Below are 14,237 nucleotides of genomic sequence, written 5' to 3'. Positions count from 1 at the left end.
TGCCGAAAACTGGCCCGCCGCTTGCTGCCGTGGATGAGATTCCTGGTGCTATCAGCCGAGAGTCATCGCAGTCGATATGTGGCTGCTTGGGGGCCGTCCATTAATTACGTAAGGGTTTATGGAGGGAGGGGGGGTACGCTCCATACAAAAATATTTGAGCTCCCATACAAAAAATCTTACAAGGGGGGGGGTGGGGGTATCGGAAAATGGCAAAAAATGCCGTAAGTAATAAATGGACAGCCCCTTGCTGGAGATGACATCCTACCTCCTTGGCCGATCCAACGAAAATGAAAACAGAAAACAGAGGGCACCGCTTTTATACCCCTAGATTAGCATATGAAGCTCCTCCCATTCGGCTGGCTTTTCAGTTAATTCCGTTTGCATGACCCGCCCCTTATGCTCCAGACGCATCAAACGATTAATCAACCGAGAAATGAGAAAATTTCCATTGAACGGATAATGTAACCAAAATATTAGGGTATTGGTTCCCTTATTAAGCATGTGGCTCCCATTTTCATCCTATGAAAAACAAAGGATTGAAGCGCTGTTTGTTTTGTTTATTATGTTTGTATTTTTTGTTAGAAGTGAGCACCCATGAAAACAAAAAGAACGGAATCAATCGGTGCCGTAATCGCTTGCTTTCGAATAGGATGAATATGGGAGCGTGAGATTACTAATGGAACACATACCCTAGATGATTTAAAATGAAAATGTTGGAAAATGTTAGAATTGAAACATTTTTCACGCAAAATGGTCCGGATATGATAATGCGTTGCCAAAGTCCGGGTGGAACAATTAGGCGTCATAATTGTTGCTGGTTGAGTCACCAAGCATTCAATCATTCACTTTTCGGTTGTACTACACTTTTCCCGTTCGTTGGAATGAAATTATCCGATTCACAGCTTTTGAAAAATCATTTTCGATGGTCCTTAAAAGGGCCGTTTGGGTAATGAATAATTTTAGGAAGAAAATTAATGAATTCACCATGCCACTATGCGTGTTTGTTTTCTCCGCACTTAATGCTGAACGCCGCCGAAAACTGGCCCGCCGCTTGCTGCCGTGGATGCGATTAATGACCGGCTTTGCTTTTGCTGAGAAACGGCGCTCTGTCCTTGATTGCACTACACCTTTCTCGATCGAGGGTGGAAATTTAACCAATTAACTCTTGTGAAATCATTTTCGATGGTCCTGAAAAGAACCGTTTGAATAATGGACGATTTTGATGAATTTACAATGCCACGCAATTCGTGTTGGTTTTCTCCGCGCTCAACGCTAGACGCAATCGAAAACTGGCCCGCCGTTTGCTGCCGTGAATGAGATTCCTGGTGCTATCAGTACAATAGCCAAGTGTCGTCGCTGAGTCGATGTGCCGCTGCCCAGCTCGAGGTGTCACCTCGACGGTGGTCGAAATGGAACTGACGAACAGCTCTCGCATGTTCGCATTCCTTCCTGCATCGTAGTTGCCCTCACGATGCGCACCAATCAGAGAGCGTTGGTAGACTGAACGAGAAAATTTGTCCGCTACCCATATTTATAGATTTCAGCGATTTCAATGTCTAACTTTAAAACAACTTTTTAACTATTTATCAATGATTTTTAGGTTCACCGAATATTACAAATTGAACGCGGGAGTTTCATCTCTCGGATAACGGGATTTGTTTATCATTTCGTTCAGTGGGAAAGGTACTGTGAGCGTTTAAAATCTTTCACTCAAACGTAACGCTCTTGGTTTCATAAATTTTGAAATGACACCGGGTATAGAAAACAGAGACGTAGTCCTACGTCAAAAGAGGTTTTGTGCCTCTTTGAGAAAGATTTCGTTTTTGTAATGTTGAAATCACTCAAAGGGGTTTTTCCCTCTTTCAAAATTTGAAGTTAAAATAAACAATAATAAACAATAATAATTAGCTTTAAAAGTGATTAATTGATTCGATTGTTTTTCAATAGTTCTATAATAATTTAAAGTTACTATTAGTAAAAATTAATTTAAGTTGTTTTTAAATAGTTGCAAAAGTGCCTGCAAAGTTCTCATGGACTTCTTATTAAAAAAGAATTTATTTGTCAATTACACTTAAAAACAATTCGTAACAAATAAATAACAATAAATATTATTGTTGCTTGGATCATGTTTGTATAATCAAATACAAAATCACTTGACATATTTTTTATAGTTTTCGTTTAAAATTTAAATACAATAGATCTTTCGCTTAAGCTTCAACGACTGACAGATGTCAAGCCGTGTTGGCAGAGGAAGCTCTCAATGAATAACTGAGGAAGTACTTATAGAAAACTAGCTGAAAATCAGGTTTTAGCCAAGTGAGGATGTTACGACAAGAAAAAGATGAACAATGATTTTTCTAATGTTTTCCAATAAATTAAAGAAATCTAGTAGATAGTAAACTATCATTGATAACAATACAAATACAATTAGTTTAATGGGGTCAATTGAACCGATGCTAAAATAAACATGCAATAATATTTGTTATGTAAACAGATTTTGCCTTTGAAAAACCAGAGAATTCATATTTCTCGCTAACATTTTTCCCCAGCATTTACAGATACTAATGGCCACATGAATTGTGAACGATTTATGGTATGGATCATACGACCTGAGGTCTGGCTTGTGATATTTGGCAGTTATTTGAAAAGATTGAAGATAGATCAACAGCTGCCAAGCAATACATACCAGACAGACATCAGAGTGTTTGATTCTTATCCTAAAATGTGCATATCATTCTGGCGGCCGTTAGTGCTCGTAAATGCTGGATATAAATGTTAGCGGAAAATATAAATTCTATGGATTTTCAAAAGCGAAAACTTCTTACAAGCAACAACAAATATTATTGTATTTTTATTGTAACAACGATTCATTTGACGCCATTCAATTAATTGTATTTGTATTGTAAGAACACTGAAAAAACATTAAGATATATTGTTTTCTTTTGAAAATTGCCCCAAAAATGTCTCATAAAAACACAATACATTCTATTGTTTTTCGCGAAAAAGTGTATGAAAATTTTCTCAAAATTTTATGGTTAAGATACATAACGACCACCATTTTTTATTGTAAAAGTGCCATTTACCATTCGCCGAATGGTATAGAACAATAGGGGTGATGGTGAGTGTGCTGTGTAAATTACAATACGTTTAATGGTGAATATTTTTCGAAAAAATGGTGTTGTAACAATAAAATTTATCGTATTTTTATGATATTTTTTATCAGGGTTGGCATTGGTGAAATAGTAAAATCCTGTGTTCATGATCTTTTGTTCTTGTAATTCTTCATTACACCGACAACGCTAAGCCATAAGAATATTTGACACTTCTCAGTTCATTTTGACAGACCACATAACGAAAAAGACGGGTCATATATTCTTTTTTATCGATCTTGTTGTCGTCCTTTTCAATCTTACCGTGAGGTCGCCATTCACCGCTCATTTTGGGTCAATCATACAAAATTTATCAAATGTTAGTGAAGTATCGTAAAAGTGAATGTAACATGCTGCCACATTAAAAAACTTTCATTTCATCAAGTTTTTATATGGGTGTAGCTGAAATTACATTCTTATAAAATATTTCCCTCACTGCGCTGCAGGGCAGCATGGGAACTGTTCAGGGCATACAGCGAGACGATTAACCATCAAGTATAAAACAGTAAAACCCGTAAAAAATCCATTTTGACAAAAGACAAGGGCGCACACAGACGTTCTAGCTCGAACAAATTTATTCAAATTTTCTATGTAAATTTTCACTAGCGACACCTAGGCAACCGATTGCCACAGTGCAGTCGCGTGCAGTTGACAGTTTGAGAAACCACGTGCGTCCAGCCGCTTACTTATCACCCAATTCACCACCCACCGAAAAATAAAATCAAAACAAACACTGTCAAAATCATTCCTACATTTGTGTCACATTCACAAAGATTTCCCAATGCGAGTGAAGTTCATACAAATGCAGTTTTATTCAAGCAAATCTATGTAAAATAAAAGTAATAATGTGTAAAATATTTGACAAGAGTCCTGCGCTAATTTGTGCAACAGATTTTAGATATTAAATATAAGTAATTTACTCTGCACAAATTATGTGGAAACATTATTAGCGCCATCCGGCTGGAAGACGACCGTGGTGACAGTTGTTGGTCGCAACGCACATGTGAAGCAGCGATTGAATACGAACGTCGCTAACGCCATCTGTTCGCTGATTGCCACTTGGCAATTTGTGGCGGCCATATTTTTTACACAAGCTGCTGAGTCAAACTTGAACGTCTGTCAAGACCTGGAACCGCCGAAATCCTGTCCAACATATTACCATGGACCGAATGGCGAAAAAGGATGAGCATTGGTACCCTCACTGGGCGACTCCGATTCCAAATAATCGTCGTCGTCAGTTGCAGCACGGTGCTACGATTAGTCTTTAGTGCTGGTGCTACTCTCTCGCCACCTAAGCCGGAATGAAGGATGTCAATTGCCAGACCCTCAGCTTCGGTCTATGCTCCGGAGAAATAGTTATCAGAAAGGTCTTCCTGAAAGACCCTGATCAGCCGCTGTATGAGAAAGCGCAACGACATGGGCTAAACTTCCGAGGGAATTCTGCAATTCTGCAACTTCTGGAAGAATTCCCGAGAAACTTCTGGAACAATTCCCGAGGAACTTCTGGAACAATTCCCGAAGAACTTCTGGAACTATTCCCGTGGGACTTCTGGAAGAATTCCCGAGGAACTTCTGGAAGAATTCCCGAGGAACTTCTGGAAGAACTCCCGAGGAACTTCTGCAAGAATTCGAGGAACTCATGGATAAATTCCCGAGGAACTTCGGCAAGAATTCCTGAGGAACTTCTGAAACAATTCCCGAGGAACTTCTGGAACAATTCCCGAGGAACTTCTGAAAGAATTCCCGAGGAACTTCTGGAAGAATTCCCGAGGAACTTCTGGAAGAACACCTGAGGAGCTTCTGGAACAATTCCCGAAGAGCTTCTGGAATAATTCCCGAGGAACTTCTGGAAGAAATCCTGAGGATTTTCTAGAAGAATTCCCGAGGAACTTCAGGAAGAATTTTCGAGGAACTTCTGGAAAAAATCCTGAGGATTTTCTGGAAGAATTCCCGAGGAACTTCTGGAAAAAATCCCGAGGAACTTCTGGAAGAATCCCCGAGGAACTTCTGGAGAAATTCCCGACGAACTTCTGGAAGAGTTCTTGAGGAACTCGTGGAAGAATTTCCGAGGAACATCTGGAAGAATTCTCGAGGAACTTCTGGAAGAATTCCCGAGGAATTCCCAGAAGAATTCTCGAGGAATTCCTAGAAGAATTCCCAAGGGATTCCTAGAATAATTCCTTGGGGAACTCCTGCAGGAATCCCCAGGGAAGTCCTGTAGATATCTCCAGTGAATTCCTGGAGGAATCTCCAGAGAAATATCGGAGGAATCCCTAGGGAACTCCTGGAAGAATCCTCAGGAAACTCTTGAAGGAATTCCCAGGAAACTTCTGGAGGAATCCTCGGGGAACTTCTGGATAAATCCCCAGAGAACTCCTGGAGGAATCCCTAGGGAAATCCTGGCGGAAGGCCCAGGGAACTTCTGGAGGAATTCCCAGGGAACTCCTGGAGGAATCCTCGGGGAACTTCTGGAGGAATTCCTAGGAAACTCCTGCAAGAATCCTCATAAAACTCTTGGAGGAATCCTCATGGAACTTCTGAAGGAATCCCCAGGGAACTCCTGGAGGAATCCTCAGGGAACTCCTGGAGGAATTCTCGGGGAACTCCCGGAGGAATACTCGGGGAACTCCCGGAGCAATCCTTACGGAACTCCTGAAAAATCCCCGGAAAACTCCTGAAAGAGTTTCTGGAGGATTTCCCAGGGAACTCCTGGAAGAATTCTCAGTGATCTCTTGGAGGAATTCCCAGTTGCCTCCTGGAGGAATCCTGGGGATTCCTCCAGGAGTTTCATGGAGATTCCTCCAGGAGTTCCTTGGGGATTCTTGCAGGATTTCCTTGGTGATTCCTCCAGGAGTTCCCTGGGGATTCCTCCAGGAGTTTTCTGGGAATTCCACCAGAAGCACTCTAAAGATTTCTGCAGGAGTGTCCTGCTTAATCCTCCAGCAGTTCTGGAGATTCCTCCAGGAATTCCCAGAGAACTCCTGGAGAATCCCTAGGGAACTCCTTGAGAATTCCCCAGAGAACTCCTGAAGGAATTCATAGGGAACTCCTGAAAGAATCGTCATGGAACTCTTGGAGGAATCTCCAGGGAACTCCTGGAGGAATCTCCAGAACTGCTGGAGGATTAAGCAGGACACTGCTACAGAAATCTTTAGAGTGCTTTGTAGGATTTCTTGACAGGAAAATAATAATTATTATCTAACCAACCAGTGTTTCTTTTTCACATTCAAAGTTTTATTCATTTTCCACCACCAAAACTCACGACTGTACTCTATCGCAACATTCTCAAAAACTCTCCTCATATTCAACCAGCCTGACCATTCACATCTATCATCTTCCTCTTTCTCTCCTTTTGGTTTTTCTCTCCTTTGATCCGCTCTCTTTTTCTCTCGACAACCAGCGTCCTAGCTCCGAGTAGGATTTCAAAAGCCCGCTTTTCGTCGACCGCAAGCACGGAAGCAAGATTTCGGTGTGCACGCAGTTTCTCAATGGATGCACTGATGGAAATTGTTGTGCGCATCGAAACGGAAATTCATTTTAATTTAATTATGTCTCGCTACCTACTTCTACATCCTTCTCCTCTTCTACTCTCAAATAACATATTTATTTATACATGACCATTAAACTGTTATTATTGTTATACTGAACTGAGCTATAGTATTTAACATTTTGCGTGCATGAATTATGATGAGCTAAATCTGAAAAGAAAAAGAAAGCATTTATTAAACTTAAATAAAAACTACCTACCGTATTTTTATTAGTTGTACCAATCCGTCTGTTTAGTTTGTTGTAATGACCTACGAATTAAAATAAACTGCTACCAAGCACGCTATCGCATACAGGATTGATCCACATAAGATCAACGTGCATATTTATAGTTTTCATAACACAGTGTCGACGTTGAACAAGTTCTTACTCAATATCACTTACACAAACTAACTTTGACTTAAAATACAATATAATAGAAAACCAACCTAAACAATAACAAATTCAATGTCACGTTACATAATATGCTTCTCAACTTCAATACAACTGATTCTGATAATTCTTTCATGGATGGAGCTTACCAGGCTCCAGAAGATTCCACCAAACATCAAAACCAGAAAAAAAACATCCTAAACAATACAAATTCAATGTCACGTTCAAGGGGTTGGTCACTCGGCACATTGTGCCCGGCACACATGCCGGCACATCTCGGCACACATGCCGGCACAATCCGGCACACATGGGCACAACATAGAAATCCAACTTTGCGGTATGGAATCAAACTGTCATTATACTTACGATTGCAAAAAATCCCTTCATACAGATTCTAGACAAGTGTTCTGGGTGGAATTTTGTCGGTAAACACCGACTAGACCAATAACATTCGCCAAAAATAGACAGGATTATAATTAGCGCAAAAACATTCTAAGAAAATATTCCACTGGGCACATTCGGCACACCTCCGGCACGTTCGGCACACTTCGGCACACACTGAAAAACAACCGGCACAGTTTAGGCACATATTGGCACACGCTCAAAAATCACGGCACAAATGAAGTGTGCTGAATGACCAACCCCTTGGTTACGTTACACATTCTACTTCTCAAGTTCCTCGACTTCTATACAACTGATTCTGAAAATGCTTCCACGGATGGAGCTTACCAGGCTCCAGAAGATTCTTTCAAGCATCAAAATCAGAAAACAATATCCTGAACAATACAAATTCAATGTCACGTTACACATTCTACTTCTCAAGAACCTCAACTTCTATACAACTGATTCTGTAAATGCTTCCACGGATGGAGCTTACCAGGCTCCAGAAGATTCCTTCAAACATCAAAATCAGAAAACAATATCCTGAACAATACAAATTCAATGTCACGATACACATTCTACTTCTTAAGTTCCTCGACTTCTATACAACTGAATCTGAAAATGCTTCCACGGATGGAGCTTACCAGGCTCCAGAAGATTCCTTCAAGCATCAAAATCAGAAAACAATATCCTGAACAATACAAATTCAATGTCACGATACACATTCTACTTCTTAAGTTCCTCGACTTCTATACAACTGATTCTGAAAATGCTTCCACGGATGGAGCTTACCAGGCTCCAGAAGATGCCTTCAAGCATCAAAATCAGAAAACAATATCCTGAACAATACAAATTCAATGTCACGATACACATTCTACTTCTTAAGTTCCTCGACTTCTATACAACTGAATCTGAAAATGCTTCCACGGATGGAGCTTACCAGGCTCCAGAAGATTCCTTCAAGCATCAAAATCAGAAAACAATATCATGAACAATACAAATTCAATGTCACGATACACATTCTGCTTCTTAAGTTCCTCGACTTCTATACAACTGATTCTGAAAATGCTTCCACGGATGGAGCTTACCAGGCTCCAGAAGATTCCTTCAAGCATCAAAATCAGAAAACAATATCCTGAACAATACAAATTCAATGTCACAATACACATTCTACTTCTCAAGTTCCTCGAGTTGTATACAACTGATTCTGAAAATGCTTCCACGGATGGAGCTTACCAGGCTCCAGAAGATTCCATCAAGCATCAAAACCAGAAAAACATTTTGAACAAATACAAATTCAATGTCACGTTACACATTCTACTTCTTAAGTTCCTCGACTTCTATACAACTGATTCTGAAAATGCTTCCACGGATGGAGCTTACCAGGCTCCAGAAGATTCCTTCAAGCATCAAAATCAGAAAACAATATCCTGAACAATACAAATTCAATGTCACAATACACATTCTACTTCTCAAGTTCCTCGAGTTGTATACAACTGATTCTGAAAATGCTTCCACGGATGGAGCTTACCAGGCTCCAGAAGATTCCATCAAGCATCAAAACCAGAAAAACATTTTGAACAAATACAAATTCAATGTCACGTTACACATTCTACTTCTTAAGTTCCTCGACTTCTATACAACTGATTCTGAAAATGCTTCCACGGATGGAGCTTACCAGGCTCCAGAAGATTCCTTCAAGCATCAAAATCAGAAAACAATATCCTGAACAATACAAATTCAATGTCACGATACACATTCTACTTCTTAAGTTCCTCGACTTCTATACAACTGATTCTGAAAATGCTTCCACGGATGGAGCTTACCAGGCTCCAGAAGATTCCTTCAAGCATCAAAACCAGAAAAACGTTTTGAACAAATACAAATTCAATGTCACGATACACATTCTACTTCTCAAGTTCCTCGAGTTGTATACAACTGATTCTGAAAATGCTTCCACGGATGAAGCTTACCGGGCATCTTTTCACTCCTGCAATTACTCAAATTGTGTATATTTTATTGGTTACGGCTTTTTCGCTAATTATTACGGAACTCTTGTTTTGTTTCGTGCGACACAGAATGGGATTACGCCTTTCACTCAACCCGTGATTTTCAATAGTTAGAAAAGTGATTTCAAGGAAAGTTTGTGAGTATTTAGCAGTAAAATCTATAAAAAGCTATAGCATCTTTTCAATCTTATAATATAAGGCAATCCATGACGACTTTTCGCGATGGGGGTGACAGCCAAAACTGTAAACATAGTGTGAGTACAACTTAACAAAATTTCGTCAAGTGTCGTCGGTGCTTAACAAATTCCTTTGTGTTCAACTGTCACCCCGATCATCGATTGTCAAAAATACATGGTAAACAAAAAAAAAATCAGCTGATCGCATCTGTCTCATGGATTGCCTTATAATCGCTTAAATTGTGTACATTTTGTCAGTTACGACCTTTTCGCGAATTTCTCCGGAACTGTCAGTGCACGGCTTCGTGACGTCATCTTGCAGTATCCTATAGGGCACTGCATTGTTTTGATATTGTATGGGATTTTGACGTTTTTTGGTCTTGTTGTTTACAAAATTTCTGTAAGAGTGAAAGAGAAGGAGGGAATTGGGTTCTTTAGGGGTATCCGGATTATTTCATAATCGGATTCGCCGCCCAAAAATTTTTCGAAATCCAAAATTTCATAATTTTTGGAGTCCGGGAACTATTTTTAAAAAGCATTTAAAGTTTGTATGGGGAATTTTTTTTGTTCGGGTCGAACTGTCACTTTATCGATTGAACTGTCATTCTATCCACGAAAATTAGAATTGTTTTGTTAATTTTCTATCAAAACAAAGGTATTGGAATCCAATAAAATCACGTTATGCTCAGAAAAATGTGCTCTTTCGATTAGGCTATAGAAAATAGCAATATTTTATTCACTAAACAACCCAATTCCATGCAGTGCCCTATAGGGCACTGCATGAAATTCTCTCCTTCTCTTTCACTCTTACAGAAATTTTGTAAACAACAAGGCCAAGAAACGTCAAAATCCCATACAAAATCAAAACAATGCAGTGTCCTATGGTTAAACTAGATTGAGTTTAAATAAGGGCGAAAGTAACATGAGCGAGTTCTCTTCACCGACTCTCTCTTCTTCAAATTAAAGTGACAAAATGCAAGTATGGTTACACTTTTTGGTCATAAATCGCTAGGTTGCGATGCAATCTAGCGTCTCAGTGTAAAGTACGATTGAATTTGCATCTTGTCACTATAATTTGCAGAAGAGAGAGTTTATGAAGAGAAATCGATCATGTTACTTTCGCCCTTATTTAAACTCAATCTAAAATTTTTAACTTTAAAACTTGTGCGAATCTTTCATTTCTGAATAACTTTTTCTTATCGTGATTGAATAAAAATAATTCCAAAAAAATAGGTAGTTTTGTTTTTCCGTGCAGTTACAAAATTCCCGGTAGAGCTGGCCGCTATTTTCGCCAAGAGCCGGAGCCAGAGACAGAGAACGCCATTTTCGCCGCGGCTGCTTCATGAAGCGTGCACGTTCACCGCAAATATTTCGCGAACAAACATCAGATTCTTCCTTTCGCATCCCTCCCAGACAGACCTGCGGCCGACTGATATTATTGGAATTTGGATAAATAAAGGTGTTTTTCTTCCATTTTTACATCAAGAAACGGAAACTCGGAAGTTCCTTTGCAAAAATGTCGGTGAGTATTACAGCAATTTATCCCAAAAATTTATCCTCGATAATATCTTATAATATTCGCATTCTGCATCGACCTTGAGAAGATGCATCGCGATAAAAAATGAGGTTATGTCGCCATTTAAAGGGCCGCTGACTAATGTACAAGTAAGGCCATCCCCACCGTTCGAGTGTCGTTTTTGCTCCATTAGCATCCATTAGCGGGGCCGCACTTAACTTGTTAAATATTTTTTTTTTGTTATTTCAGACCTTCGAACAAGCCGCCGAAGATGTCAAGAATCTGAAAGTCACCCCGTCAGATGCCGATCTGCTGGAGGTGTACGGCCTGTACAAGCAGGCCACCGTCGGGGACTGCAACACCGACAAGCCCGGTCTGCTCGACTTCAAGGGCAAATCCAAGTGGGAGGCCTGGAACGGGCGCAAGGGCATGTCGCAGGACGACGCCAAACAGGCCTACATCGAGAAGGTGGCCAAGCTGGTGGAGCAACACGGACTGAAGTAGGCGTGGGGCGGTGTTTGCTGCTGCAATCGAGACGAGACGAGACGCACAGTTCGGTGGCTTCCCGCTGGTGATGGGATGGTACTCTTCCGGAATCTCAAATTGACCATGTGCCGAAGATGGAGGGGGCGGTAGCATTTTAGAGGAATAGGTGATTAGGGACTTTCGGACTTCTGCAACGCACTTGATTATGAATCACAAAGAAAGGAAACACTGAATTACTCTCATCAAAAGTTTTTATTTGTATTGTACAAATACAGCTAGTTTATTTTCGTTGAATACTTTTGAATTGATAATAATATTAATATGTGGCTAAAAGCTCTACGATAACACACTTGATTTAGGAATAAGTTGTATAACAATAAATTATTTCAGAACCGTACTGGCTCCAGACGCAAAAGTTGTCGTTTTAATTCTAAATTTGGAAATCTTTGACCCTCTTCTCTATAATAGTACGGTAATGTTGAATCACAAGGGCGCAGTGGGAAGAAGCGCATTAGTCCGTAATCATTTACCATGTTGGTGGTCATTTGCAAAACAATTTCCGATGATTAAATTTCATACATTGGCAGTAAAACTGAAATAACTTACGTCATTCTATGCAGTGTTCTTTTGATTCATGTTAGTGTTAATCAAGTAGGCTAGTGTATTGATTCGAGAGGATCACAGCAAGCGGCTGAGTTTTCAAATTGCTGTCACGACTTTTCGTAGCTCCGCCATAATTTTTGTTCTATTTCGTCGGCTGAATCTTGATTCGGCTGGTGGCGCTACGCCATCCGGTGAAGTTTTCATATGGAAAGTGCACAGTTTTGTGAGAAGACGATTTTGTGGTTGCAACATGTGTTTAGAAAGTGGTTCCGGATTGAACATTTTTCTTCGGCCTGACGTTGAATTCAAGCGGGTATTCGTCGTCAAACTCTAGATTGTTAGCAGCAAGGTGTGTGACAGTAGATTCATGTCGACATATTGACCAGTGGACAACGACGCACGGCACATCAAGTGATCCTAGTAGGCATGGTGAATCCCAGTCACCCGCGTAGTCGTCACTCGTCCAGTAACGTCACGGTGTGGTCAGATTGCATTCTGGTAGCTCCCGCTTGCTAGTAATAAATCAAAAGCGCACACAATGTTCCTCCATCACAGCAATAGAAGAATTTGAAAGTACTTTTTTTTTTGAAACTTTTAAAGAAAATAAGATAAATTTATAGTGATATGTTGTTTCTTTTTTACCGACATACGCTTGGATAAAGCCTTACATTTGATACGTTTAAAGCTATCAGTTAGAAGACGAATCCGCCGGTAGAAGTACAGGACGCCAAGTCAAGGCGTAGAAAGGCGACGCGCTCGTCATCAAGACGAGCACAGTCCAAGTACACGGACGTCTTGAAGGCGATGCGAAGCGACGCCAAGCTTGAGGGTCTGGGAGCCGACGGACGCAGTATTAGACGTATTTGAACGGGCGAGATGATCCTGGAGCTGAAGCGCGAGAAGGAACACAAGGGCGCCGCCTACAAGAGGCTAGCAGAAGAGGTCCTTGGTGAGGGTGTAGAGGTGAGGGCTCTCACACATGAGGCGACTCTGATGGTCAAGGACATTGATGAGATCACCGAAATGGAAGAGCTCGTCACGGCACTGCGGCAACAGTGCGATGTGCAGGTGGCCGCCGCAGCCGTTAGGCTGCGTAAGGGGCCAGCAGGGACACAGATAGCTTTGGTCCAGCTATACCTGTGGCGGACGTCAAAAAGTCCGTTAAGATAGGGAACATAAAGGTGGGTTGGTGCGTATGTCACCTGACATTCCACGAGCCACCAGAGGTTTGCTTTAGGTGTCTGGAACCAGGACACAAGTCGTGGGACTGCAAAGGCCCTGACAGGCGCAAACTGTGTAGGGCCTACACTGTAGGCGATGCGGCGCTGAAGGTCATAAGGCCCAAAGCTGCACGAGTCCACCCATCTGCATGATCTGTACCGGGAAATCCGCGACATGTTTGGGTCACGTACCTCAACGAAGGAAGACAATGTAAACTAGTATTTAAGAGAAGTACAATAAAGAACAGGATGATCATTCAATCTCAAGTCTAATCTTGACGGACACACTGTCCGATGTGTATTAAGTTATTTTACCATCACCATCCGTGTAAGTGATCCACGTAATGGTGACCTGACTTTAAACCGGCAATCTTCGAATAGTGAATAAAAGTGGAAATGTCGTGGTTCGGGGACACTATAGTGACCAGCAACCAGCAAATGAACATAATAGAAGTTCGTGTGATCGCGGGTACGTTTGTCGCCCTCACCTTCATGGCAATCGGCTATTTGGGTTTGAAATTGAAAAAGTGGACAGTCGAAAAATAAATAATAAACATTAAACTATGTTGAATGATTCGGTGGAGTTCAACAATGAATTAGTGAAACAAAAAGAATGATAAAATCAACAAAAATGGATGAGTGTAGGGACAACAGTGACTATCCGGCAATCCTCCAGGAAGAAGATGAGCAACCAAGATAAACTAGGCAACTACCTCGCCTTTTAAGAGGTAAACAGTGAAAAATAAAATAAAAATGATGAGTTGAAGAACAAAAAATAG

General features: G+C 40.7%; 1 protein-coding gene across 1 annotated transcript; it reads left to right on the top strand.

Moving 5' to 3' along the window:
• Positions 1 to 10,997: 10,997 nt before the first annotated feature.
• On the top strand, positions 10,998 to 12,050 carry LOC109424772 (acyl-CoA-binding protein). The gene is made up of 2 exons (XM_019699952.3): positions 10,998 to 11,155; positions 11,399 to 12,050. The coding sequence occupies exons 1-2, from the start codon at positions 11,150 to 11,152 to the stop codon at positions 11,651 to 11,653; spliced, it is 261 nt and encodes an 86-aa protein (XP_019555497.1). The 5' UTR covers positions 10,998 to 11,149; the 3' UTR covers positions 11,654 to 12,050.
• Positions 12,051 to 14,237: the final 2,187 nt, after the last annotated feature.

This window comes from Aedes albopictus, chromosome 1, assembly GCF_035046485.1.
Source record: "Aedes albopictus strain Foshan chromosome 1, AalbF5, whole genome shotgun sequence".
In the NCBI taxonomy this organism is placed as follows: Eukaryota; Metazoa; Arthropoda; class Insecta; order Diptera; family Culicidae; genus Aedes; species Aedes albopictus.
The sequence above is the reverse complement of the archived record's forward strand: the minus strand, read 5'-3'. Positions and strand labels throughout refer to the sequence as shown.